This window comes from Miscanthus floridulus, chromosome 1, assembly GCF_019320115.1.
Source record: "Miscanthus floridulus cultivar M001 chromosome 1, ASM1932011v1, whole genome shotgun sequence".
NCBI lineage: Eukaryota > Viridiplantae > Streptophyta > Magnoliopsida > Poales > Poaceae > Miscanthus > Miscanthus floridulus.
In genome coordinates, this window is record NC_089580.1 from 189806760 (window position 1) to 189833642 (window position 26883).

At 45.3% G+C, this 26883-nt stretch overlaps 1 protein-coding gene across 1 annotated transcript; it reads right to left on the reverse strand.

Annotated features, from left to right (window-relative positions):
* Window positions 1-10054: 10054 nt before the first annotated feature.
* Window positions 10055-14180, reverse strand: LOC136506447 (AP2-like ethylene-responsive transcription factor AIL5). The gene is made up of 9 exons (XM_066501380.1): window positions 13774-14180; window positions 12524-13112; window positions 12270-12352; window positions 12104-12112; window positions 11903-11991; window positions 11604-11677; window positions 11117-11167; window positions 10814-10890; window positions 10055-10707 (listed from the first exon to the last, which is right to left on the reverse strand). Exons 1-9 carry the CDS (start codon window positions 13979-13981, stop codon window positions 10268-10270), a joined length of 1620 nt encoding a protein of 539 aa, XP_066357477.1. The 5' UTR covers window positions 13982-14180; the 3' UTR covers window positions 10055-10267.
* Between the last annotated feature and the right edge of the window lie 12703 nt (window positions 14181-26883).

Sequence of the window (26883 nt, forward strand, 5' to 3'; positions counted from 1 at the left end):
AAGGGTAGGCCATAACCCCTGGAGTTTCCCGATCCACCTCCGATAGATCTTAATCAGAGGGTGGTCAGTGCTGGACCAAAGTGGTAAGAGCTGATTCTGCCATGGAAAGACAATCGACAAGCTTTGATAGATGCGATCAGATCATTGTTGTTGATTTGCCTCCTTGGGTAGCGGAGGAGCAGGCGATGAATTATCGACGAAGACAACCTCGGAGGTGGTTCCAAGATCAGATCTGCAGTCGCAGGTGTTGGGGTGATTGGCATAGTATTGATCTGCATCGGCTCAATGAGCTCTCCGACTTCGTCAGCGTTGATGACCTAGGAGATCGATCCGACCATGAAGATCTGGCCGGGCTATGAGAGGGACAAAGAGCCTACAAAATGTACCATCTTGTTCGACATAGAAACAGCATGCACACCCCTACTTGGCGCAACAACTATCGATAGAATATCATCGGCAGTCCTCCAAGGGGTATCCCACAAAGGTAGATTGATCGGCAGAGATGCGTGTAATCGAGAACAAGAAGGCAACAGAGACATAAGAATTAGACAGGTTCGGGCTATCGACGTGACGTAATACCCTACTCCTGTGGCCTATTGGATTGTATTAGCTATCGTATGATATTACGTGAGTTTGGAGGGGGTGCCTGCCCGCCTTATGTAGTCTGGGGGGGCAGGGTTACAAGTTGGTTAGATCTAGAAGATAACCAGAAAGTAATAACAGATTATAGGAATTATGGGATTATACATATCCTAACAGATCTTGTAGTATCTTCAGGATATCTTCCCAGTGTCTTGTGAGACGTGCCGAGCAGTGTCGTGCCCCGTAAGGCTTCGTCTTGTGGGCTAGGCCGTCCCTGGGGGCGCAGCTGAAAGCTCTAGTTTTGTTTTGGTTAATTGATGAAACCTTAAGTGCTAACATAGTTTATCAACGTGATTATGAGATAGGTAGCACTATTCCAAGTGGTGAAACAAATGAAGATCATGACATGATGATAATGATTACATGGTGATAATCAAGTGCTTGGACTTGAAAAGAAGAAAGAGAAAAACAAAAGGCTCAAGGCAAAGGTATAAATGATAGGAGCCATTTTGTTTTGGTGATCAAGACACTTAGTGAGTGTGATCACATTTAGGATTGATAGCCGTATTATTAAGAGGGGTGAAACTCGTATCGAAATGCGGTTATCAAAGTGCCACTAGATGCTCTAACTCATTGTATATGCATTTAGGATCTAGTGGAGTACTAACACCCTTGAAAATGTTTGTAAAAATATGCTAACACATGTGCACAAGGTGATACACTTGGTGGTTGACACACTTGAGCAAGGATAAAGAAGATAGAGTTGAAAAGGAGTTAGTCACGATGGTCACGCAGTGACCGGACGCTGGTCTTGGTTTGACCGGCGCGTCCGATCAGTGGCAGCTGAGGACGCGCAGCGTCGGTCATCGACCGGACGCTGGCGTTAATGTGACCGGACGCTGGCTGGGTGCGTCCGGTCGCACTAACATGGTAGCACACTGAGGAGGCAGTGTGTGACCGGACGCTGGGTGTGTCCGATCGGGCTTGATCGGACGCGTCTGGTCATGCGTGGAGGCTTACTCGAAATGACCGGATGCTGAGGTCCTACGTCCGGTCGTGATCTAACTGACGCGTCTGGTCGCAGTTGGTACCTTACTGGAAACGACCAGACGCTGGTGCTGGAGTGCCTGGTCAGTTTGAGCAGCGCGTCCGGTCAACACTTGACCGTTAAGATAGGGTGAACGGCGTTTGAAGCCGATGACACGTGCCAAGTATCGGACGACCGGACGCTGGGGTCCTGCGTCCGGTCGATCTGACCGGAGCGTCCGATCACCCCAGCAGTGCCCAGTGAAGGTGTACAACAGCTCTATTTCATGGGGGCTTCTATTTATGCCCCATGGCTGGCTCAAGCTCACTCTCTTGGCCATTTACATTGATATAGCAACCTTGTGAGCTTAGCCAAAGCCCTCCCACTCATCTCCATCATTGATTCATCATCTTTGTGAGATTGGGAGAGAATCCAAGTGCATTGCTTGAGTGATTGCATCTAGCGGCACTTGGTGTTCGTGTTTTGCTACAGGAATCGCTTGTTGCTCTTGGTGGTTGCCACCACCAAGACAGCTTAGAGCAGCGGAGGAGGATTGGCACGAGTTGGTGATTGTTCGTGGCCATCTCCGGTGATTGTGAGGGGATTTGTACCTTCCCCAGCGGAGCGCCGAAAGGTAACTCTAGTGGATTGCTCATGTCATTGAGTTACCTCACTTGTGGATAGGTTCTTACGGTGTTCAATTGTGTGGACGAGGTTCGTGCAACACCTCTTAGCCGCCGAACCACCAAGTGTTGGTCGACACAACGGGGACGTAGCGTGTTGGCAAGTACGTGAACCTCGAAAGAAAATTGGTTGTCTTTTGCTTTTTGGTATTCTTCCGGTGATTGATAAAGTATTCATCTTGTGATTGGTTCACTCCTCTACGTGGCGGTATAATCACCTCACTCATTTACATTCCCGCAAACTAGCTATAGCAAGCTCTTTAGTGTAGCTAAAATTGAGAGCTTGCTTTGTGGATTAAGTTCATCTAGTGAGAGCTCTTAGTGAGTAGTGACCTAGAAAATTATGTGTTAAGTGATCATAGCAACTAGATTTGTTGGATAGGTGGCTTACAACCCTTGTAGTGCTAAAGCAAGTTTGCATTTCGCTATTTGTTATACTAATCAAATTGCTCTAGTTGATTTATAGATTTTTAAATAGACTATTCACCCCCTCTAGCCATATTAGGACCTTTCAGCGGCCCAAGTGGTCTGCCGTGGGTATCCGGGGTCGTACCCCCCACACTAACCGTGGCCGCGCCGGCCAGGCCCTGGCGGATCCTCGTGATCAGCTTTGTTTCGCCAGGGCCCAGGGCCATCTAAGCACGGGTTAGGTCTAATCTACTCCTACATGCATACATGGTCTTCTTGTTTGGTTGTTGGTGTATGTTAGACTTGACTGAAAACAAAAAAAATGTTTGGTTATCCATATGGAGGCACATCGTATGAGATAAAATATTGAAAACAAGAGTTATTATAATGTTTCTTTTTGTATAATTATTATGTTTTCATATATATCATTAGCTAGAAGCTGCCTTGCATTCATCAAGCTAGTCCTTGGAGAACGGAAATGAATCTCGTTTTCAGGGAGCCAAGTTGAGAAGGTTCTTTTGTGTATCCAATGGGACCCCCCTGGCAAGGATCCTGCTATGTGCGTTGCTAAGCACTCCCTCCATCAGGATGTGATCCAAGTCAAATTATTCTAAGTTCGACAAATTCCACATACAAAGTTATTAACATCTATCTATCCAAGAAGTAAATTATGGAACTAGTTTTGTAATGTAGCTAATGATGTCAATTGATGTCGTAAGTGTTTTTTTGTTCTTTTTGTAAACTTGGTCGAACTTAGGATTGTTTGATTGAGGACAACTCAAAATCAAGTATATTTCAAAAATGACGGAGTAGTACTCTATCTATTTCACAATATTCATTATTTTAACTAATGCCAAACAATATAAGGAATATACACTACGGGATACTGTGTATTTACCGAGTGTGAGTAACACTCGGCAAATAGTGCTACACACTTGGCAAACTCTTTACCGAGTGCCACACTCGGTAAAGTGGACTCGGTAAACAATGACTCGGTGAAGTTATTTTACCGAGTGTCTAATATCGGCGCACTCGGAGCAGAGCGTTACCGAGTGCTACAACGACACTCAGTAAACAATTATGACTTGACGGTCGTCAGCCTCCAAACTGACCGTTAACGGCGACGTTTACCGAGTGTCACTAGCAGCACTCGGTAAATAAATTAGCATTTCGTGATTAAAACAATTCCGCAAATAAATTTTTTGAATAATGTTTACCGAGTGTAGCTCCTAACACTCAGTAAAAGAATAACCATTTTCGTGATTAAAACAATTCCGCAAATAAACTTCAGGAATAATGTTTACCGAGTGTTCCCACTCGGTAAAAAGTAGTCAAATATTTCCGAGTGGGGACGCGGCACTCGGTAAAAAATGGCACACTCGGCAAAATTCACAGAATCAGAACCAATTTGGTTCTGTTCGCTGTTTTACCGAGTGCTACACTCGGTAAAACTGACAGAATCTCTGTTTTACCGAGTGCTACACTCGGTAAAATATGTCCACATAATTTTTTTTTGTTTGTTTCAGTGCATATCCAGTCACAATAAGCAACAAAATCACAGGAAATTATAATAACATGACAGATAGGCAATATATATCACATATATGTCCACAAATGTCACATCCACTCACAATAACCAACATATGTCGACAAGCACCATGCAAAGTCCACAAACACCATCAACATATGTCCAAAGTCCACAAAGTTCAACCAAGTCCACAGTTCAACATACAAACCTATCAAACAAGGTCGGATGGCCTGTCACATGGTCAGAGGCCTGCGGAGAAACGGAGTCAAGTCTAGGTCTTGATCACCCTGCATATCGTTGTTCGATCCAGCTGTAGAAGGTCCCTAGAATGAGATTGCACATGTGAGTTATCTGGATCAAAGCAAATTCTAAGGTCTAAGCTATGGTAGGTCAAACTAAGGTATAAGTCAAAGGTAGCTCTATATGACACGAAAGTGAAGAGTGCATCTAAGTGACTCACAGGAGTGCCGTCGCGCGGAGGTGGAGGCACCAACGGTATCATCGGCGGCGGCGGAGGCGGTGGAGGCTGGCCCATGCTCTGAGAAAAACGGGCCATGTACTCGTACCAGTCCTTGTGCGCCTGCTGGAAGGCCTCAAGCTGGGCCTGCACTCGCGCCCTCTCCTATGCCAACTCGGCCTGGTACATCCACTGACGGTCATCCATCCTAACATATAGACAATATTGCAGTTTAGAGCAATAGAGTAGTAGTGCTAGAGAAAAACCATATGAGATGATAAAGAGACATTCATGTTCTTGGTCGATTCACATAGAAGATGTTTGCTAGATTGGATGATGAGATTTTACCTAAGGTTGAAAGGCCGCTATGTCACTTGTAGATGGAGGAATACATGGAACCAATTTTTTGTAGCCACAAACATCACTAGCAAGATTTATCGAAGATTGAGGTAGAGCATCAGCAGGTTTTGTAGCGTGTCTCAACCATATACCCGAGCACCAGCGCGCGCCTAGCAGCACAACCATGTGGCTAGCACACAAAGGGGCGCTAGGTTCTGTCGCAGCACTATAGGTCACATGGCATGACACTACCACAAACAAATCACCGATGACAAGCCCTAGTTACTAATGAATAGATTGTTCAAAGATTTTGGACAAAAAGAGTGATATATTTAGCAAGTGGAATACATGTTGATGAGATAGGTACATACTTGTTGATAGCATGAGAAACTTGGACTGGATCATGTGGAAAAAAATTAACAAAAGATTGGATAATTTCCATATATTTTGGACAGAAAGGCAACCAATATATAAACATGTATGCTTATGAAAATTATTATCACAACACATATACATATGCAGCAACATGAGGATGACTAAAATACTGCAATCCTAACTATACGTTGTTCTCACATTCGTCATTTACCAATAATTTCAACAAGCTCACTACCAAAATAAAACTCTTTTTAATTAAAGCAAAAGGCATAAAGTTTGAATCAAGGAAAACAACAATATATATGGCCATTGTTTTGTTAGAAATTTCAGTATGAGAGACTACTTTATTTTCTTATCTTGACTTAGATGTGATATTGTAAAATTAAAACATAAGTATAACATATAACATAAAGAAATTGTGCTTGCTAAAATTTCCAAACCACAACCATCCATATACAATCCACGAGCCATACCACAAGAATCTAAATCTTTATAGAAACATAGGGCTAACAATATAGAGAACGCTCATCCTTACTCACGTCTAGTCATTTTCTCATCTTTCACAACTAAAGTCATCAACTCTAAACATGAAAGTCATCAACTCATTTTAATATTTGAGCTGAACAAACAATGATGCTACATGAAACTTCATGTATTGTCACAACCAAACTCATGAAAGAGTGTATGCATGAAGTTCCAGTGGCTTAGGGCATTTACCGGTGGCGGCGGCGGTGGAGGACCACCCGATGGTAGCGGTGGTGGAGGGGAGGAGGCGGCCGCGGCGGTGGCAGTCCCGCGGTGGCGGCGGGTGACCGCCCTCCCCCGGTGGCGGCGGTGGTGGAGGGGAGGAGGCAGCCGCGGCGGTGGGGAGGTGCCGGCGACAGCGGGGAGGCGCTGGCGACGGCGTGGAGGGGAGGAGGCGGCCGCGGCGGTGGGGAGGCACCGGCGACGGCGGGGAGGCGCCGGCGACGGCGTGGAGCGCGCGGGCGCGGGCGCGGGGAGGCGCGGGCGCAAGTGCGGGGGACGGCGGGGAGGCGCCGGCGCGGGGGACGGCGGCGGTGCGGCGGGGATACGCGGGCGTGTGCGGTGTGTGTGTGTGTGTGTCTGTGCACGATTTGAGGGAGAAACGGCTAAGTGTTGAATGCTTCTGTTTACCGAGTGCCTAGATGTACGGCACTCGGTAAACTCAAGCACCGCAGCCCAATGACATGTAGGCCTGGTACATGTTTACTGAGTGTCCAGATCTACGGCACTCGGTAAACAGAAGCACCGCAGCCCAATGACATGTGGGCCTGGTACATGTTTACCGAGTGCCCAGATCTATGGCACTCGTTAAACAGAAGCACCACAGCCCAATGACATGTGGGCTTGGTACATGTTTACCGAGTGCCCAGATCTACAGCACTCGGTAAACAGAAGCATGGCAGCCCACTGTGGCAGACAGGTGGGCCGTGGCTAACCTTTACCAAGTGTTTGAGGTCACACTCGGTAAAAGTATCCATTATTTCATGCAAAACAAAAAAGAAAAAATGCCAATTTAATCCTAAAATTCACCAAACTTTCACATGAACTATTTCATGTCATCTATTTACTATCTAAAAAATTCCAAGTTCAAATCATAATGTTGAATTTCACTCTTAATAGAAATCCTACTCGTCATTGTGAATGTTTAGCGTCTCTTTGGGAGATGTACCGGTTCGGCAGCGACGAATGTAAAAATACTTCCGAAACGTTATGAAAATTTTTCTATAACATAGATGTATGCTTCAATGTTAATTCTTCCAATCTCATGATTTATCGAGTTCGATTTTAATTATTACAATTAAATTTACACGATATGTACCTAATTTTCATAAAGAATGAAAATTTTGTGAAATATAGTAAATAAATCGAAATAAACACCATATTTTGGAATGGAGTACTAAATATCATATGTGGATAGAGGAAAAAGAATGAAGGGAAAAACAAGAAATTTGGTTGAATTTTACCGAGTGTTGCGCCAATACACTCGGTAAAAGATAGTGTTTACCGAGTGTTGTGCACTTACACTCGGTAAAACTTTATTATAACCGAGTGCAAATACTTCTACCGAGTGTGACACTCGGTAAACATTTTCGGTCTTTTTTATTTGCTATGAGCGCTTGATGGGCGGAGCTGTTGTTACCGTGATGTTTGCCGAGTGTATGCTCATAACACTCGGTAAACATGTCATGCCGTGACGCCGTTTGGCGCACGGTTGCTATCCTAGGTGACGTGGCACCTCAATACCGAGTGGCTGTTTTTACCGAGTGCGTCCCTTCGGTAAACTTGTAGTTTTACCGAGTGTCTGAAGTTACCGAGTGTGCTGACTCGGTAAAGCGGTCGACTACCGGGTGTTTATGTTTTCCGAGTGTTGGCACTCGGTAAGTACTGTTTTCCGAGTGCCCCGACTTTTGACACTCGGTAATTGTCGGGGCACTCGGTAACTACACAGTCTCCGGTAGTGATAACCCACCACTTGGCCCTTTGTGCCAAATGGCGACTCCACTGCTTACCCCATGATCACTGTTTGGTTCCATTGTGAAAGAATCTTGATGTTGTCTATAGGGAGGATGAATAAATAAACCCCTTTACGTGCATGTCAGAGCAAACCCAGCTAAGTCGGGTTCCAAAACTAGCTAGGCCGGATTTGCCGGTACAAAACCAACTTGAAATGCAAACAACCTCTATTGGTTTGTATCTCAAACCAAACTTTGTAGAGGTGTTCTTAAGGTGCCCATCAATTTGTTCACACATCACCTACACTCACAAACAAGCACACCCAAGCAGATCGAAGTAGAAGCACAAGTATGGGATAGAAATGTAAATGTGAGGCAAACCGAATGGAGTCAAAAGGATTATTTCCCAAAGTTTAGGTTCACCACTTGAACCTTATGTCTCTACTGAGGAAGCTGTGAGCAACCCCAAAGAGTAAACTACATCCACCATACAACAACTTACCAAATGGGCGTAGATTGGTCCAATAACTTGCAAATTGCTCAAATACGTACAACAAATTGGCAAATTGGTGCATATATAGTACAAACATTGGTAGCACGACAAATATATGCTCACATGTTAGGTGTTTCGGTTACTGTCAGGATTCGCATCACGTGCGTTATGCATGAGGCTAATGGTGGGCAGTATAACGATGCACATTTGACATAACCCCGGTTAGAGCTTTGACAACTGCAAGGAAGATATCACGAGGCGGCTGCTCGATGTTAAGATCACCTGAGGTGCCACTTACAATGGATTCTTGCCGCTAAAAACCTAGTGGCGCTCCTCTTGAATACAATTTGTGCTCGTTGTTCTTGGCCCTAATCTTTTGTTTTTGTCCTCTATTCTAATTACACAAAGATAGGGGTTTGACTGGAGGAGGATCGCTGGCTCACAACATGAATATGGTCATTAAGTATTAGTTAATGAACTTGTATGATTAAGGCCAAATGTTCCTATATTTTTGCTGCAACTATAATGTTTTTAGCTTGTATCATGATCGTCACACCAAGTTTGACTTCCATTCCATGGAAGACCGATCAAGAGTTTGTTTTCATATCTTGGAGCGATAACTCAATTTTTATGAAGTAGGGTGGATGGAAAGATCGTGTTTTTTGGGGTTCAAGATAGAAGATTTGATTTTGTTTTTAGTGTGAATGTGTCATTTTTTGTAATATACTAATACCAAAAAAATTGGCTGGATCATCCATTAACCCTAGTGCCTAACAAGTAAGCATCTATTTTTCCACTCTAGCAACATTTAGGCCGTATATCCGTCAATTTATCAAATTGTTACACTAATATATGAACGGTTTACTATTGGACTAATCTACACTCACCGACCAAGTTTTTGTATGGTTAACGCAATCTATCGGAAAGTATGTCACTACTCCACATGAAGCTAGCTGTCAAGATTAGTCTGCTAACATCGTCACAAAGATCCAGATAACTACTATTGGAATGTTTAGTGAAGAAGAATGAACCAACATGCATGCATGTCGAACCATTGCATTACATATTGCGGCAAAATTGTCGCCGTCCTGCAAAGAAGACCGCGAGTGTGCAACATGCATCTCTCGCTTGCAGGGGGTCCGGACTCCAGAAAGCCATGCATGCATATCCCTCCCAGGTAAAGATGGCAACGGGGAATTTCCCGTCGGAGGTTGCCTCCCCATCCCCATCCCTACGGGGAGAAAAAATCCCCGTCCCCGTCCCCGCCAAAGCTCACGGGGACAATTTCTCCCCCATCCCCGCCCCCGCGAGGGGAAAAATCCCCGTCGGGGATCCCGTCCCCGCATTTGTTCATCACCATTCAGGTTAATTCATCATCATTCACATGAGTTCATCGACACAATATTAGAGTACACCACGAATCACAATCCAAAAATAGCTAAATAGCAAGAAGCAGGATATTAATCATCACAAAGGTGTAGAACTAGGGTTATTGCTGTTATATATACTCAGAAGACATTGAGCCTTCGTGGGCTGGTTGGGCCATCAGGAAAGAGAGCAAAGCCTGTATATAAACGGGGCGGGGATGCGGGTATCGGGGACGGGGAATGCTCCCCCGGACCCGTCCCCGCCAAACCCGACGGGGGACGTTTTCTCCCCGTTTAGATCTCCGTGAGAGTATATTTGACTCCATCCCCATCCCCTAATAGGGGAATTCCCCGCGGGGAATCGGGGATCGGTCCCCGTTGCCATCTTTACTCCCAGGCCGTCACAAAGATCAGCGGTTCGTTCATTTCTTCACCGCCACTACTACTGCCGAAGTCGTTACACCGCGTGCATGCAGGCGTGCAGTGCCATGCATTTCACTAGCTACTACGTACTCTACGCGGTTGCCACAATCAACAGTCATTCCACAGCGCGAACACCGGTAGCTGATGCACGCCTGCCACCGGCCGTGCCGCTGCCGCCGCCGCCATCCAGCTGCTGCCCTCCCCGGCCTCCAGCTTCATGGGGTGGCCGTACTGGAGGCCGTGCAGCAGGTGCGCTCCGCGGTGGCCGTCGGAGGTGTCCGAGTTGTCGGACGCGGCCTGGTCGCCGCCGCCGCCACTGCCCGGCGCGTCCGACGACCGGTCGGCGCCAGCAGCGTCGATGGCTAGCGCCGGCGCGTCCGGTGGCCTCGTCGGGGAGCGCCTGCACTCGTCGCCGCCGCCGATGAGGTGGGTGCTGGCGCAGATGCGCTTCACGTCGTACTTGCTGATGTCGAAGTTGGTCACCGCGTTGAGGCCACGGAACTTGATCGCCGCGATGTCGTACGCCTCCGCCGCCTCCTCCTGCGTGCCTGCACAGATTTATTATCAGGATACTACTACTACTACTTCAGAAAAATTCACAAACTGAGGGCTTTCACAACACAAATAGTGAACTTGCTGTCAAAAAAAACTTACTGAATGTGCCAAGATACAGGTCCTTGTTTCCAGCGACCCTCCCAATCCTGGCTTGCCATCTCCCGTGCTGGTGATGCCTGCGTGCGTTTGCATGGGGAACGAGCAGGACAAGAAAAGGTTACAACACAAGCAGGAGGATGCGTTTGCGTGTGCGTGTGTTTGCGTGAGATCAGAAAATTCAGAACTCCACAGAGCTGTGCCCAGACTCGGATGAGATGGCTAACGCAGACGCAGAAGTTTCGGGGTGTTGGAAAAGGCAGCAGGTGGGGTGCAAAAATGGGCGAGCAGAGGGCAGCACGGCACCTTGTCACTCCTCTGTACATGGATGCTCCCCTCGAGAAGCCGCTGCTGTTCCTGCAGGAATAAAATTTGGCAGCAACAACTTTTGTAAGCGGCCAGCGTTCAGGCGTTGGTGAGCGCGCCAGATGTTTTGATACAGTTTTGGATGCATGTGAATGAAAAAAAGAGGATTCAGAAACAACAGTGAGCAGGCAGCGAGGTTTTGTTTCTATCTTGTGACGTTCAGGCACAGGGCTCTTCAGAAATTGCCACGTGAAAGATTCCATGCATTCAGAAGAATTCAAACCAAATTCTCTCTTCAATTTAGCTACTACTCCGTATGCTGTAGGACTGTAGTAGGAGTAATGCAGTTGTGTTTGTTTGTTCCATGCACATAAAAGTCTTCTAACATTTAGCGAGCTGTCCCTCCATATTATGACATTATTATTACATAGTATTTACTACACATGAGCAGTGGTACGGTGTAAATAAGAACTGCATCATGCGGTACCTTCTCAAATGTGCAATGAACTCCTGCCTTGACATGTGTTTCATCTCCTCCAGCTCCTTCTCGTAGTGGCTCAGCTACAAGTAGTGCCAAAGGCCGGCCAGTGGATCATCAGGAAACATAGTTTAGCATGTGTGTGTACGAACCATTCATCAAATGCAAAAATTAAAAGCGCAGGAATGATGCTGAACGAGAACGAGGCCTGCCGGCCCCTACTTGAGCACGCAGCTGACAGGGCCTTTTTTCATGGATGGAGTTAGTGAATTGAGAAGATGAGGGTGAGAGAGAGCCAGTAAACGTACCGGGAAATTTATGTGAGTTGAGGGACCCCAGTACTTGAGAGCAGCAAGGTCATAAGCCCTCGCAGCCTTCTCCTCCCTGTCATACCCGCCTGGCCACAACAGTCGTAGCAAGATACGGTGAGCATGTGGAGTAACAGCATTGGCCACAGTTGTGTGCCAATGGAAATACAGAAGGCCAAGGAGGCTATAGCAGTAGCTCACCTAGGTAGACTGCTCGTTGTCAGCATTGCAATGCATTGCAAGAAGCGATAACAAGAAGTTCAATTTACGTCAGTTAACATTCAAATCGAATGCTAAGCATTGAGGCTAGAAACTGAAGGTTTCAGGAAGATGAAATGACATGGCTGGAATTGTGCTAAGCTCTCACCTTGCCTTCCTTTCCTAGTCTGGCCTTCCTTCCTGCATGTGTTGTCCCACAGGTGAGCCTCATACCTCCCGGTCCATCTGTGCCTGCAGATCGATCGATTTACACACACACACACACACGCACGCATCAGGATGATCGGTCAACAAGCTAACCAACACGCATGAGGAACGACGACGTTGAACCAACAAAGCGAGATCTTGATCATGTATGCATGCATGCGCTGATGCGCAGCGCAGCAACCAACGCCAACCAACCTGGTGACGCCGCGGAACTGCGAGGTCCGCTGCCCGAACGTCTGCGCGGGCTTGCGGTGCACGGGCGTTGGCGCCGCCGGCAGCAGCTGCGGCGGCTCGGCCGGCACGTCGTCCGTCACGGCGAGCGACAGCGCCGCCGCCGCCGGCCGCTCCGGCGGCACGTACATGGCCTCCCGGAGCCAGGACTTGATGCCGGAGATGGACATGGACCCGCCGACAACGCCGCCGCCGGCGTTGTACATCGGCACTGCTGCGCCTGGCGGGCTCGCGCTCGCTACTGGGGCGCCCAGGAAGTACTGGCCGTGGTGGGGCACGAACTGATGCTGATGCTGGTCCGGGAAGCCGCCGCTGCAGGGCGGCGCGTTCATGTTGATCCCCAGGCCAATGCCGCCGCCGCCGCTGCTGCCGTGGTAGTACGAGCCGCACGAGAGGGGTTGGAGGTCGTGGACCTCGTGGTACTTGTTGGCCTGCTCGGCGTGGACGCAGCTGTCGTAGAGGCTGCTGCTGCTGCTCTTGTTGCTGCTGCAAGTGACGTTCATGAAGTCCTCAAGCTTGGGGCCTTTGGCTTCTGCTGCGCCGTGCCTCCGATCTGCACAGGGCGGTACAAAGAACGGACAAGCAGAAATGATGCTTCCTTTTCGAGAGAACGCCATGGGCCAACAACAAGTGCAGTGCACTCTTACGTTCACTGACTTCTCAAGCAGTCGCAAGTTGCCCAGCCTTAAATGAAAACAACTGGTACTACTATATACAGGTGAAGATCTCTGTCTTTTTCTTTTTCTTTGACAAGTAAGGTGAAGAACTGAACACGATCCAAGATAATTCATCAAGAGACCAAAGAAGTCTTTTCACTTCACTTATTAGCATGTTGCAAACGAAATCGGTTTGCGCTGAATCTTCGTGATTTAGATTTAGAATTTTATACGAATCTCTTGAGTCAAGAAGATATGTGGGGGACGCATGATATAAAGAAGCATGATTTCTAGATTCTGTTCTTATTGTTAGCTAGCCGAAGCTATTATAAAAAACAAAGCCGTACTCCTATGTCATCTAGATTTCTTCATGTGCTGTTTATACCATGAACGGAAATTGACAAAAAGAATGCAAAGGATCGAAAAGGAGCTGTGCTCCACAAAGACTAGTACAGCGTCTCAATCATAACCTTACAAAACCTAGTACTTAAAAAACAAGCTGCTGCTTCCCCTACCCTACAGACATACTGAAGCAAAAGCTAACGAGCATGCAGTTACCTGGCGCAGAGCTATAGTGCAGAGAGCCGTCGGGCTGCAGCGGCATGGCCACGAGAGGGAGAGGCGAAGCAGCCGCGGCAGGCGAGGAGCAAGAGCCGTCTCCTCCATCCCCGCTCGCGCTCGCTCCGCCGCCGCCGCCGTCGCCGTAGCCGCCCCTCCCTGCCGAAGGAGACAAGGAGAAGCCGAGCCACCCGTTGTTCATGTCCATCTCCTCCTCCCCTGGCCCGCCCACACAGAGAGATGAGATCAGAAGAAGACGGAAGGGGACACAGGAACCGACGATGGAGTTCCTGATGATGATGATGATCCTTCTCCTCCTTTTTCAGAGAAAGACTTCTTTTTGGACACGAGAGAGGCTGTTTCTTGCAAGCAAGAGAAGCAAGAAAGGCAACTAGAGTGGTGCTGGACTGCTGGTGCCGGAGGAGGACGAGAAGAGTCTCCTTTTTGACGTTTATGCGAGCAAGCTATATATGGCTATGGGGGTGCGTAGGTGGAACGATATGAATGCGAATTGCAAGGAGCTCAAGAAGCGTTTGCGTAGGTGACGACGACTGACGAGCGATCGAGAGGCCGGCCGGGTGTGTGAATGTGTGATAGACTCATACTACTAGACTGCGTGAGATTGAGAGAGAAGAGAGTCCATGCAAAATAAAAGTTTCGGTGTGCAACTATGCATTGCATGCACAGATGCGAGCGTGGACCGGCGTTTCCTTTTGTCTTGGGGGCCGTGCCATGCCACGCCACGCCATGCCGTGCCATCCATCAGTGGAGACGTCTTGCAGCGTGGCCTGTGGGTGTGGCATGCAGTGCAGCTACCACCAGCGGCTCAGCCGGGGGCCGGGGCCCTCCTGCCAGGCTCTAGCGGCACGAGGAGCTAGACTCGAGCTAGCCTGGCTGCCCTAGCGTAGTACAGCGTGTGAATGTGTGACGCCTCATCAGTCGTCTCGCTCTATCTTTCGCCTCTCTCCTGTCTGTGTTCGTCGTCGTCGTCGTCGTCGTCCTCTCTCTCTCTCTCTTTCTCTCTCACGTGCCGGCCGAATTCGATCCACGGGTGCCGCCGCATGCATGCAAGGAAATGCGCGCACATCTTCTCAGGTGATTTCGTGATCCAGAGATCAAGAACAGCTACTCTCTATGGACGCTTTTTTGAGCTTCTGTACGCGTGTACTCCCGTTTGCATCGTTGTGATCACATCCATGGGTTAGCGTAGTGCTGCACCCATGCATGTTTCATCTCGGTAACAAATCGAATCGTTCATTCGTTTGCGTGACCAAACTTCACTTCTCCCGATTGTTCCCACTGTACGGTTCACTTACACTTTGTACTACTCAGAGCAGGTCAAACTTTCTTACTAGATTTAGATTTATAGAAAATATTAGTAATATTTATATTCCCAAATAAGCATCTTATGATACTAATTATATATTCCCAAATAAGTATCTAATGATACTAATATTTCTTACTAGATTTAGATTTAGATTTATAGAAAATATTAGTAATATTTATATTCAACGATCTATCTAATGATACTAATTATATATTATAAATATTTATATTTTTAATATATATTAGGTTAAAATTAAAAGTGTTTGAATTCAGAAGAACCGAGGATGATATTTTTTACAGGACAGTAAGAGAAGTTTGTACCGCTCTCTAGCTTTTCTTAGATTTTTAAAAAGATAGTAACATTACCTGCAGCGACGGATCTAGAATTTGCTCATGACTAGGGGTGTTTGGCATGGCTCCTCTTGAGGGGCTCTTCTAGAGGAGCCAGAGCCATTTTGGATTTGTGGTTCCTCTAAAATGGTTCCGGTTCCTCTGCTTTTTATTTAAAAACGGCTCCTTCATGAAAATGTTTGACAGGGCTCCTTCGCAGGAGCCAAAGCCAGAGACAGGGAGGAGCCCTGCCAAACAGACCCTAAGATCTCTACGTGTAGTGAAAATTACCCGTTATATCTCTTCCCATTAACGAAAACAACCCAATAATTATTGAGCATACATTTCTAATTTTAATACAGGTATGCTTGTAAATACTGGAGTACGTAGTTTAGGTAACTGCTCTATTATTCGGGACTTCATTCTTTGAAAATATTGTAAGACATCGTCTTCTGGTATGCTTGCAAATACTCCTCTCTCAATATAACAAATCACCCGATGAGAAATCATCTATTTTATTGAACATCCAAGATCACCAATCAAAGCATTGTAATATCTCATACTACAACACCAAGAAACAATACATTTTATAGATATATGAACAAATAAGAAAAATGAAACTACACTTACTAAAACATATGATAACACTTACCAAAATAAATAAAAATAGTTAATCCAAAAGTGCAAGCATTGACACGATACTTACAAGTAATCGATAAACTTGTTGTAGCATTGTATATTTTTAGAAATGATAAGGCAAATAAGCTCTCGCAACAAACAAACAATATTGTTAAGTTTCAGAAACATTTGCAGCATGCCTGCCATAAAATTTTCACACTTCTTGTTGGCCTTCACGTCTCTATGCTTCTACTATCTGCTTCACGTGTGATCACCGAACCATGCTTCCCCTCCTCTTGTCATGCTCGTTGCTTCGCATTCATTGTTTGCCCCCTAATGACTCCTCAATAAGGAACCACTCCGCTGATGACACCCCTCTATTAGATCTAGAAGAGTTAGGGCGTCTCCAACAGGTTATCCTCGCTAGCTCTATTTGCCTTCGTGGACAGAGAGAACATGAAATCTTCACTCGCCAGCGACGAACTCGTCGCTCAGCTCGCACACACTCCCCCGTGCACCACCATCTCTGAGTGGACGACCGGCCCACTCCCGTATATGCTGTTCTGCTGGACTTTTTTTCCTTTTTTTTATTCTCAATCGACTGGCGATTCGGAACTTCTCGTTGAGGATGCCCTTAAAGAAAGTTCAAGCTTTTCCATGGGGAGGGATTGCTGGTGTAGAGAGAGCAAAAGAAGCTGGAAATCATGCGTGTGGCGGCGACGAGCAGACATATAGCAAGAAAACCGATTTTTCCGATGCCAAATAGGTTAATTTTTTTACACGAGTAGAGAAACGACCTTTGATCCAGCTCGAAATTTGGCTTTAGTTCCGGTATTTTTCGCGTTCGGGACTAGAGAGACCTTTAGTCCCGGTTTGTAGATTCAACCGGACTAAAGGTCCCTGCCCAACGGCTACTGCGCCAGGCTTTTGCTGAAGGGGACCTTTAGTCCCGGTTGGAGCTACCAACCGGGACTAAAGGTTAACTTTTACTCCCGGTTGGTGCCTCCAACCGGGAGTAAAAGTCTACTCCCGGCTGGAGGCTCCGTCCGGGATTATAAAGGGACCTTTAGTCCCGGTTTCTGTCTCCAACCGGGACTAAAGATACCCTCCTATATAGCCCTTGTTCCTCCCCGAGCCCGAGCCACTTCGAACTCAGTGTTCTCTTGCTATCGCCGGCCTCTCTTCTTCCTCATCGCCGGTCACAAGATTTCTTCCATTCCTCCATCGGTTCTAAAGGTTACCAAATTTATACTCTCGTGTTTCATCTGTAGCTTATTTCATTTTATGAACTAGATATATGTGGTTTTTTTATGGTAGATTTTTTTTATTTGTAAGCCATTTAAGCTCCAAATCACTTTAAAGTTTGCGTATTTGGATGAAGGAAGGTTAAAGTAGTTATTCAAAACTAGTATTGAGCTTTCATTTCTAGCATGCATAGCACACTTCATGCTTTAGAGATATGGAGAATTTTAGAGTTTTTTAATTTTATTTGTTTATAAAATGAGAAATTTATATTATATTAAAAATGAGTATAGAGAGTAGATGGCAACTGCTTCCGGGGCCTCGGCCTCTCATCGGGTTACAAAGCGACTGAGGCCGGACCTTCCTCTCATTGCATGCGGCAAGTGTGAGGAGAAGATTGTGATGGAGTACCGGGTGAGGAAGGAGTGTCCCAACAAGGACCGTATCTTCTATAAGTGTCCGGATCGCAATATGAGTTATTTTGTCGCATTTGATGATTATGGTTAATTTATACTTATTTTCATGATGATTGTAATTAATGTTCTAATTTTTTATTTTAATTTTAGTGGGATGGCACTGGATCTTCATTCACACTTGTTGAAGTCGGGTTTCATGCCAAACTATATTTGTTGGACGAAGCACGGAGAAATCGGGGTTGTAATGGAAGAAGGTGAAGAAAAACAATGGGATGATGATGACATTATTGCTGAATATGGTGCCTTCAATGATACTGCAATGGGGGAAGCTGAAGAAGAGGTAGTGGCAGAAGATGAGCCCGCTGATGATCTTGGTCAGGTCATTCGTGATGCACAAAGAGAATGCGAAAGTGAAAAGAAGAAGATCAAGTTTGAGCACATGCTAGAGGATCACAAGAAATTGCTATACCCAACTTATGATGCAGGACCGAAAAAGCTGGGTACCACACTGGAATTGCTGCAATGAAAGGCAAAGAATGGTGTATCTGACAAGGGATTTGGAGAGTTACTGAAAATCCAAAAGAAGATGCTTCCAAAGGATAATGAATTGCCCGTCACTATGTACAAAGCAAAACAGGTAGTCTGCCCTTTGGGATTAGAAATCCAGAAGATACATGCATGTCCTAATGACTGCATCCTCTACCATGGCGAGGAGTACAAGAAGTTAGATGCATGCCCGGTATGTCATGCATCGCGGTATAAGATCAGACGAGATGACCCTGGTGATGTTGAGGGCGAACATCCCACGAAGAAAATCCCTATCAAGATTATGTGGTATGCTCCTATAATACCACGCTTAAAACATCTATTCAGAAACAAAGACCATGCAAAGTTATTGCGATGGCACAAAAAAGACCGTAAGGTAGATAATATGTTGAGACACCCTGTTGATGGGTTCCAGTGGAGAGCAATCGATAGAGAATTCCCGGAGTTTGCAAATGACGCAAGAAACTTAAGGTTTGCTTTAAGTACAGATGGTATGAATCCTTTCGGGGAGCAGAGCAGTAGTCATAGCACTTGGCCTGTTACTCTATGTATCTACAACCTACCTCCCTGGTTATGCATGAAGCATAAGTTTATTATGATGCCAGTGCTCATCCAAGGTCCAAGGCAATCTGGCAACGACATCGATGTGTACCTGAGGCCACTAGTTGAAGAACTTCTACTTTTGTGGAACAGACCAGGTGTACGTGTGTGGGATGAGCACAAACAGGAGCACTTTGACCTGCGAGCATTGTTGTTCGTAACAATCAATGATTGGCCTGCTCTAAGTAATCTTTCAGGACAATCAAACAAGGGATATAATGCATGCACGCACTGTTTCGTTGACATTAAAGGTATATTCTTGAAAAAAATGTCGAAAGGTCATGTACCTTGGTCATCGTCGATTTCTTCCTACAAATCACCCCCTAAGAAAGAAATGCAAGCATTTTAAAGGTAAGGTAGACCACCAGTCCAAGCCGGGCAACCGAACTGACGAGGATGTACTCAATATGGTCAAGGATGTGAAAGTAGTATTTGGAAAGGCACGTGGCAGCGAACCTGTTCTGAACGACGCCGACAGTCATGCACCCATGTGGAAGAAAAAATCCATATTTTGGGAGCTACCCTATTGGTAAGTCCTAGAGGTCCGTAGGGCGATCAACGAGATGCACCTGACGAAGAATCTTTGTGTGAACCTACTAGGCTTGATGGGTGTGTATAGGAAGCCTAAGGACACACTTGAAGCATGACAGGACCTGCGATATTTGAAAGAACGAGACAACCTACATCCAGAGAAGACAGATGATGGACGCCATTACTTAAGTCCTGCCAGCTACACTCTTAGCAAAGAAGAGAAGGAAAGCATGTTTGAATGCCTAGCAAGCATCAAGGTACCATCTGGATTCTCCTCGAATATAAAGGGTATAATAAATATGCCAGAGAAGAAATTCCTAAACTTAAAGTCTCATGACTGCCACGTGCTCATGACGTAATTGCTTCTAGTTGCATTAAGAGGAATTCTACCTCTAAATGTACGTCTAGCCACCATGAAGCTATGTGCATTCCTCAATGCAATTTCTCAGAAGGCAATCGATCCAATGGATCTAGCTAAACTACATAATGATGTGGTTCAATGTCTTGTCAGCTTTGAGTTGGTGTTCCCTCCTTCCTTCTTTAATATCATGACACACCTCCTAGTTCACCTGGTCAAGGAGATTAGCATTCTCGATCCTATGTTCCTGCACAAGATGTTCTCCTTTGAGAGGTTCATGGGAGTCCTAAAGAAATATGTTCACAACCGTGCTCGGCCAGAAGGAAGCATCGCCGCGGGCTATGGAACAGAGGAGGTTATTGAGTTTTGTGTTGACTTTATTCCTGACCTTGACCCAGTTGGTGTTCTAGAATCGCGACACGAGGGGAGACTAAGTGGAAAGGGGACACTAGGGAAGATAATATATATTGGTACGTAGGACAATTATTTTAATAAAGCACACTACACAGTTCTGCAAAACTCCTCCTTGGTGGATCCGTATATCGAGACACATAAAGAGTTGCTCCGATCCGAGTTTCCAGGGAAGTCTGAAGCTTGGATTACGCGTCAGCACATGGAAACTTTTAGCGACTGGTTGCGAAAAGAATGTCAGGGTGATGAGAGTATTGATGAGCAACTGTATTTGTTGGCTAGGCAGCCATCGTGACATATTCTCTCATACAAAGGGTACGAGATAAATGGGAATATATTTTACACAGTAGCCCAAGATAAAAGGAGCACCAACCAAAACAGTGGTGTCCGCATAGATGCCACCGACCCTAATGGAAATAAGCAAACATATTATGGCCACATAGAGGAGATGTGGGAACTAAACTATGCACCTACTTTTAAGGTACCTTTGTTCAAGTGCCAATGGGTAAAGGCGACTGGAGGCGAGGTAGTAGTCGATAACCAGTATGGAATGACAACCGTGGACCTCAACAATATTGGGTACAAAGACGAACCATTCGTTCTTGCCAAGGATGTGAATCAGGTGCTTTATGTCTAGGACATGTCTACAAAATCGAAGAGAGGGAAAAATAACAACAACCCAATCTATGAGCCAAAGCGCCACATAGTTCTTTTAGAGAAAAGAAACATCGTCAGAATTGAAGACAAGTCAGACATATCAGAAGATTATAAAAAGGATGACCGCATTCCACCCTTCACAGTGAATAAAGACCCAAACATCCAGTTAAATGATGAGGACACTCCATGGTTACGACGCGATCATAACCAAGGGATATACATTAAGAAAAAGTTCACTACTGTGCCCGCTTGATATATTTAGTGATGTATTAGACCTGTTATGTAATAATTGTGACTTTAGATTTTTTATCGTGTTTTTATATTTTCTACGGTTTAAATGAATTTTCTGCTAGACGATGGATTTCCCATGGAGAATGTGTGATGAAAAAACAAATGATCAACGTTAATAATATGTGAAAATTAATTTCCTGTCAAAAAGCAATAGTTTTAATGATTTTAATTAAGTAGTATATTTTTGCATGGTGCAAATTGTAATTATTATTTACACTATGTCAAATATTCATACAGTAAAACAAAAGAGTTTAGGTTACAATTTTTTGTTGTGTATAATAATGCAAAACCAAGTCCAGGATTTCTTTTTATAATTTTTTTGGTAATATTTTATTTATTAGGCAATTAATAACTCTATGCATTTTTATATAAAAGAAATATATAAAAAAGGAAAAAACTTATGGAAACCGGAGAAAGCCAACTGCAGACCACCTTTACTCCCGGGCCTAAAATGCCCTTTACTCCCAGGCCGTGGCTACACCCGAGACTAAAGGTGGGCTGTGTTTTCGCAGCCCGCCAAAATGACCTTTACTTTTGGGCCATGGCTACACCCGGGACTAAAGATCAGACCTTTAGTCCTGGTTCTAATCATCACTCAGAACTAAAGGGTCTTTAGTCCCGGTTTATAGCGGCAACCGGGACTAAAGGTCTCTCTTTATAAAACCTCTCTGTCTCCGCCAAGCCTCATCTTCTCCACCAGATCGATCCAGCAGCGCCGCCGCCCCTAGGCCACCCTAGCCTCGCCTCACGCGCGCACGCTGTCTCCGGCCGGCCAGTGCACGCCTCGCGTCATCCTCGTCCCCGGCCCACCTCGCCCCCAAGCAGTCTTCTCCAAGATCCACAGCAGGCCACAGCTACGGCACGTCTCTAGGTTTGGCCCCGGTCTCCCTCTTCCTCCGCACTTCCCTTGATGATGTCGTAGTTGGTGTTCCGACGACGATGGAGATCGTCGGGCTAGGTTGGGGCAGGGCACCCATGGCCTTGGCGGGATTTATAGATACCTGGTGGAGAACAATGTTGAGATATGTCATGGTGGGGTTCATATTTGGAAGATGCATATTACTGAATTTGTTAGAGGGCTTTTGTATTGCATAAACATGACTACATTATGTTGTGCAATTTGAAACTAACAAGAGGTGGTCGAGTCGGGGAAGCTAAAACATGTGTCTTGTCTGTTGTCTGACTGTCTTTCTCATGATGTGTGTAGGTCAATAGAATCGGTATTAGTGATCAGCGGCGAGATGATCAGTGCTGTGCATGACAATTGTGTGTGTTGCTATTGCTAGGAGGTAGCATGCTCAAGTGTAGAAGGGGCAAGGGCCAAGGGGCTTGTTCTGTCATCACAAGAGGGAGGACGATGGTTAGCAGTGTGTGTTTGTGAACCTGCCTTGCTGGCTTGAAGTCTTTCTCGCGATATATGTGTTATTATAGATGCTCAAGATATTGTTAATTAGTTCTTATAGTTTATCTACTGTATTTACAGGCTGCGTGCGGTCGCATGCCGTAGATGTCAGAAACAACTTCATCTTTTGAAAAAAAGAATCTAGTATGGTTTCAAGTTGAACACTAGGTGGAATTTTTTTGTGACCTACTAAATCCACTCCCCAACTCTCTGTTGGGTCGGCATCCAAGTTGATGCCACGCAAAGTTTATCCAAAACTCAAGTTGCTTTTTAACTTGACAACCATGGTACAGGTGCACTATGCGTATACTGATCTGCGTATACTGGCCTTGGCGGCGGCGGGAGCGGGAGGGGAAGAAGGAGGCTGCTGCCGTGGCCATGGAGCTCCGGCATGACAAATCCTTTAATTAAAAGCTCTACTAGATGATCATGTTTATTAGAATTATGATTTTATACATTTGTACATACTTGTTGCAAATGAGCTTTTGTATGAATCTAGAATCTGGGTAGGAGCTAACTTTGATCTGGTAGGAGTTATGGCAGATATCATGAGCTTTTGCAATTTCTACAAGTCATAAAAAAAGATGCTTCTGTATGAATCTAGAATCTGTGCATGATCTTTGAAGTTTGGATTGGAACCTGAGTGGTAGAAATTTTTTTGCGACAAAATCTCTATGCTGACGAGAGCAGCATTGACAATGGAAGCATTTTTTAAGATATAGTGAGATGCTTGCTTTTGCATTTGTTTTGTACATTTTGCTGTTATAAACAATAGTCTGCTGATTTCCATTAGTATCAATTTGGCTCATCAATTTGGTGCATACTTCTGTAACATGTTTTTTTAGTAAAGTCTAAGTCTCTAACATGTTTTTTTGGCTGCAGGAGCTGGACCTCACGTTTGACACCTTGGATGTGAGCCACCGTCGCCACCATATATAATCCGTTTATGATGGATTAATTGCTCCAACCTTTTGTAATCGGATGGATGCGTGTGCCGAGCCCTCGTGCCGGTAATCTTGTAATGCGAATTTGCGCTGAGCCATCGAGCTCAGTGGAGCACGGGCGCGCCCGGTGTCTTGTCGTTTCCTCCTTTTTGCGTGGTAGCTTATGACGACTAGTTAGAAAATTATAGAAAATCCGTACTAGTTGAACTTACGGACCGTGTTTAGCTCGGCGAGCATGTTCTCTGCCGAGCGGTAATGGACGTCAAGGAGGAGCTTTGATTCTACGAGGGAAAGCGGGAATAGTCGTGGAAGACCATATTCCCTTCCTCGTAGAATCGAAGCTCTTCCGTGGCCAAGTACGGTGCCGTCCGGTGGAGAAATGCTCGCTGAGATGATCACGTAAGCAAGGTCAATTAGTACGGATGGTTATTTATTCACACGTCCCGATATCGTCACAGTAGTCTGTCAATCACCGTACCAAAACATAGTATATATATAAATATAAACGATAATCGATTGTCATGTGTGTACACTCCCATTCTTCTGTTAATTTGTGGAAATATCATGTGAATTACTTACCTGCCGCAGTAAAAGACGAGAACACAATGACCATGGCCACGGTCATGAAAAATGCCAACGACACAACACTAGCAACTTTCTCGGTAAGCAGTGTAGTGTTAAACGCTCTGGAAACCTTTAAACTTTGTCAGTTAAGATTTCCCCTTCAAACAAGCTATGCACTTAAATAAGGCTTATGCTAGATTCTATCACTAGTACAAATACAAAAATGATTTTTACAAATGTTACTATCCTTGAGGTGGCACGTTTTGCAGGAGTTCATTTTATAGATATAGTTTTTATTTTTTATAGATATATCTGGTGGTGTAAAAGCTAGATGGCTGCCCCGAGAGACAACATGGATGAAGAAATAATGAATATTATCAACACCGGCACTCAATTTGCCGATGGTGACCAGCAGGATGTAGATGACGGGAGTCAATACCTGGCTCTTGAAGATAACCAAGAAAATATTGTGCAAGAAAATGCAGGCGATGTATATATATTTATATATATATATATTTGGATATTATATATATATATATATTTGAATATCTATCATCTATTATATGTAGCCCTCTGGATCGACGACAACAACGGCGAAAAGCAAAAAAATTCGAGGCCCGAAAAAGCCATTGGAGGGGCGCTACATAATATCGGAATTCAATATCGAGACAGGTGAACCACTTGGTCCACACGTAAGGAAATTCGTGCAACATTGTGGGTGCCTTGTAAGGGACAGACTTCCGATCAGTGCTCGTGAATGGAAGCAAAAGATCAACGAGCCTCATGTTAGTTTTGTCTCTGATCTTGATAAGAATTTAATTTGAGATGATATTCTTCAACATTTCACGTTGCAAGCGGATGATTATGATGCTATCAACGATGATGAATTGAAGGAGCTAGTTCAAAATTGGGCTATGAAGAAGATGGCCACACAATTTCAGACTTGGAAGAAATCCCTATACATGAAATACATCAAGAAGAACGTAACGCCCAATTTCAATACTAGTGGCCCGCTCATGAAGTTGAGGCCCTACTGGAATGATTTTGTACAGTACAAGACATCGAAAGAGGGTGAGGAACGGGTGAGAAGGAACCAAGAGAATGCCCGACAGAAGGTATACCACCATGGCATGGGATCTGGTGGCTACGCGACTGCCATTCCCAAGTGGGAAAAATAGAAGTGGACATTCTTGCCAAGGGTATCACACCAGAATCACTCAATTGGCCCAAACGCGCGAAGAATTGGTTTTTTCACTCATGGGGGAAGACTGGACCTAGAGACTGGGAAGCTGGTTCATGGCTCAAAACTTGAAAGAGCAACACAAAGATTATCTTATGCTCTATAAGCTAAAACTATTGGTGCGTTCATGCCCAATAGAGAGAAGGATAAACTGACGTATGCCCTCGGGACCGCTGAATACAGTGGCCGAACGAGAGGTTTAGGACGGAATATTTCTTGGGAGCATGGTTTCCCTGACAATAGAGATACCTATAGAAGCCAGTAGAGAAGGAAGGATGAGAATGCAGCACAGATCAGCAGGTTGGAGGAATTGGTTCGTGAGTCACGGGAGGCGTTGCTTCAAGCACAGGAGCGCGAAAAAGACATGCAAGCTAGAATGCAGGACGAAATCATAAAGCAAGTGCAAATAGCAATGAGTGCCCAGAGGCAGGCATTAGATCCAGGAATGAACATTAATATTGGCCCCCTGATCAGTTGAAAAGCAGTTGCGCTTCCACGGAGTTGCCAAATCAAGATGATGCAATGCTACGTTTCCCCATGGATGACATCACTACACCGTTTACATCATGTGAGCTACATATTCCAAAAGAGAATGCCATAATCATGGTGGCTCTTGGTGTTTTTTCTCCTCCAGATCCTACCAAGACACCAAGAATCCATGGGGCAATAATACCACCTGGATATGTTAGCGTCTCAGTTGATAGAGTTAACAAAAGTTTTAGTGACCTGCCTCTTGACATTCTAGGAGGTGATGGGGGAAGACTCTAGGAGAAGCAGAGAAAACATTCATACTATGGCGCAAGCGCTACATCATTATTCTCGGGATCTCTAGTCCACCGTCGCTTCCTCAACTGCCATACAATAGGTGCAGACAAAAGTAAACGAAATAATTTTTTCACAAACTTTCTATTGACATGCATGATTAATAATAACAATTTCTTATACCTAATTATTCTTTTTTGTAATCACACAGCAGGGCCTCCGCCAAGCTAAGTCCAATTATTCAATCTCCAGATCATTATAGTGCTCCGAACAATCAGGTGGCAACGCCGCCACCGCCGCCACCTCCAAGGAGGTCTCCAACGCCTCCAAAGAGGTCTCCAACACCTCCAACGGCTGCCCCGCCTCCCTTGATGACTAAGAGGAAGCTAGCTCCTAAGAGGTCCGCCCTGCAAACAAAGTTGTTGTCCCACCAGCCGGCAAAGAAGAAAGCCTCATCTAATTCAGTTATTCCCCAAAAACTCTTTCAAGAAAAGTGAAAAGGAATTAAAAGCTGCAGTAAAAAAAGATGTAGACAGTTTCTTCGAAAGAGTAAAAAACAACGAGAAGAGAGGGAGAACTCGGAGAAATCATACTTCTACCTACCTCTAGATCTTCTAAGAAGAAGGTGGACCAGAAAAAGCGGGACTCTCAAAAGACCCGGCCAAAATCGGACTACGACCTCTCTCTCACCAAGTCATTTGAGGCGACGCAAAAAAAGACTAGACCAAGGAAAGGTGTTGCACAACTCGGACAACAATCGCAACAATCAGTCCCCCCTCTTGTCGTTCGTAATGAATATGGTTCGAACTTAGACTTAGACGTCGATTTTGAGGAGTTGGCTCGGTTTTACGAGGAAACTGGTTTGGACCTTG

What these genes read in the sequence shown, in the direction of transcription:
- LOC136506447 (XM_066501380.1), bottom strand. Translation starts at nt 13,981, where the DNA reads ATGGACATGAACAACGGGTGGCTCGGCTTCTCCTTGTCTCCTTCGGCA. An exon ending in GCACTATAGCTCTGCGCCAG is followed by an intron (nt 13,113 to 13,773) that starts GTAACTGCATGC and finishes CGCCCTGTGCAG; the next exon opens with ATCGGAGGCACGGCGCAGCA. An exon ending in ATGTACAGAGGAGTGACAAG is followed by an intron (nt 10,891 to 11,116) that starts GTGCCGTGCTGC and finishes AAACGCACGCAG; the next exon opens with GCATCACCAGCACGGGAGAT.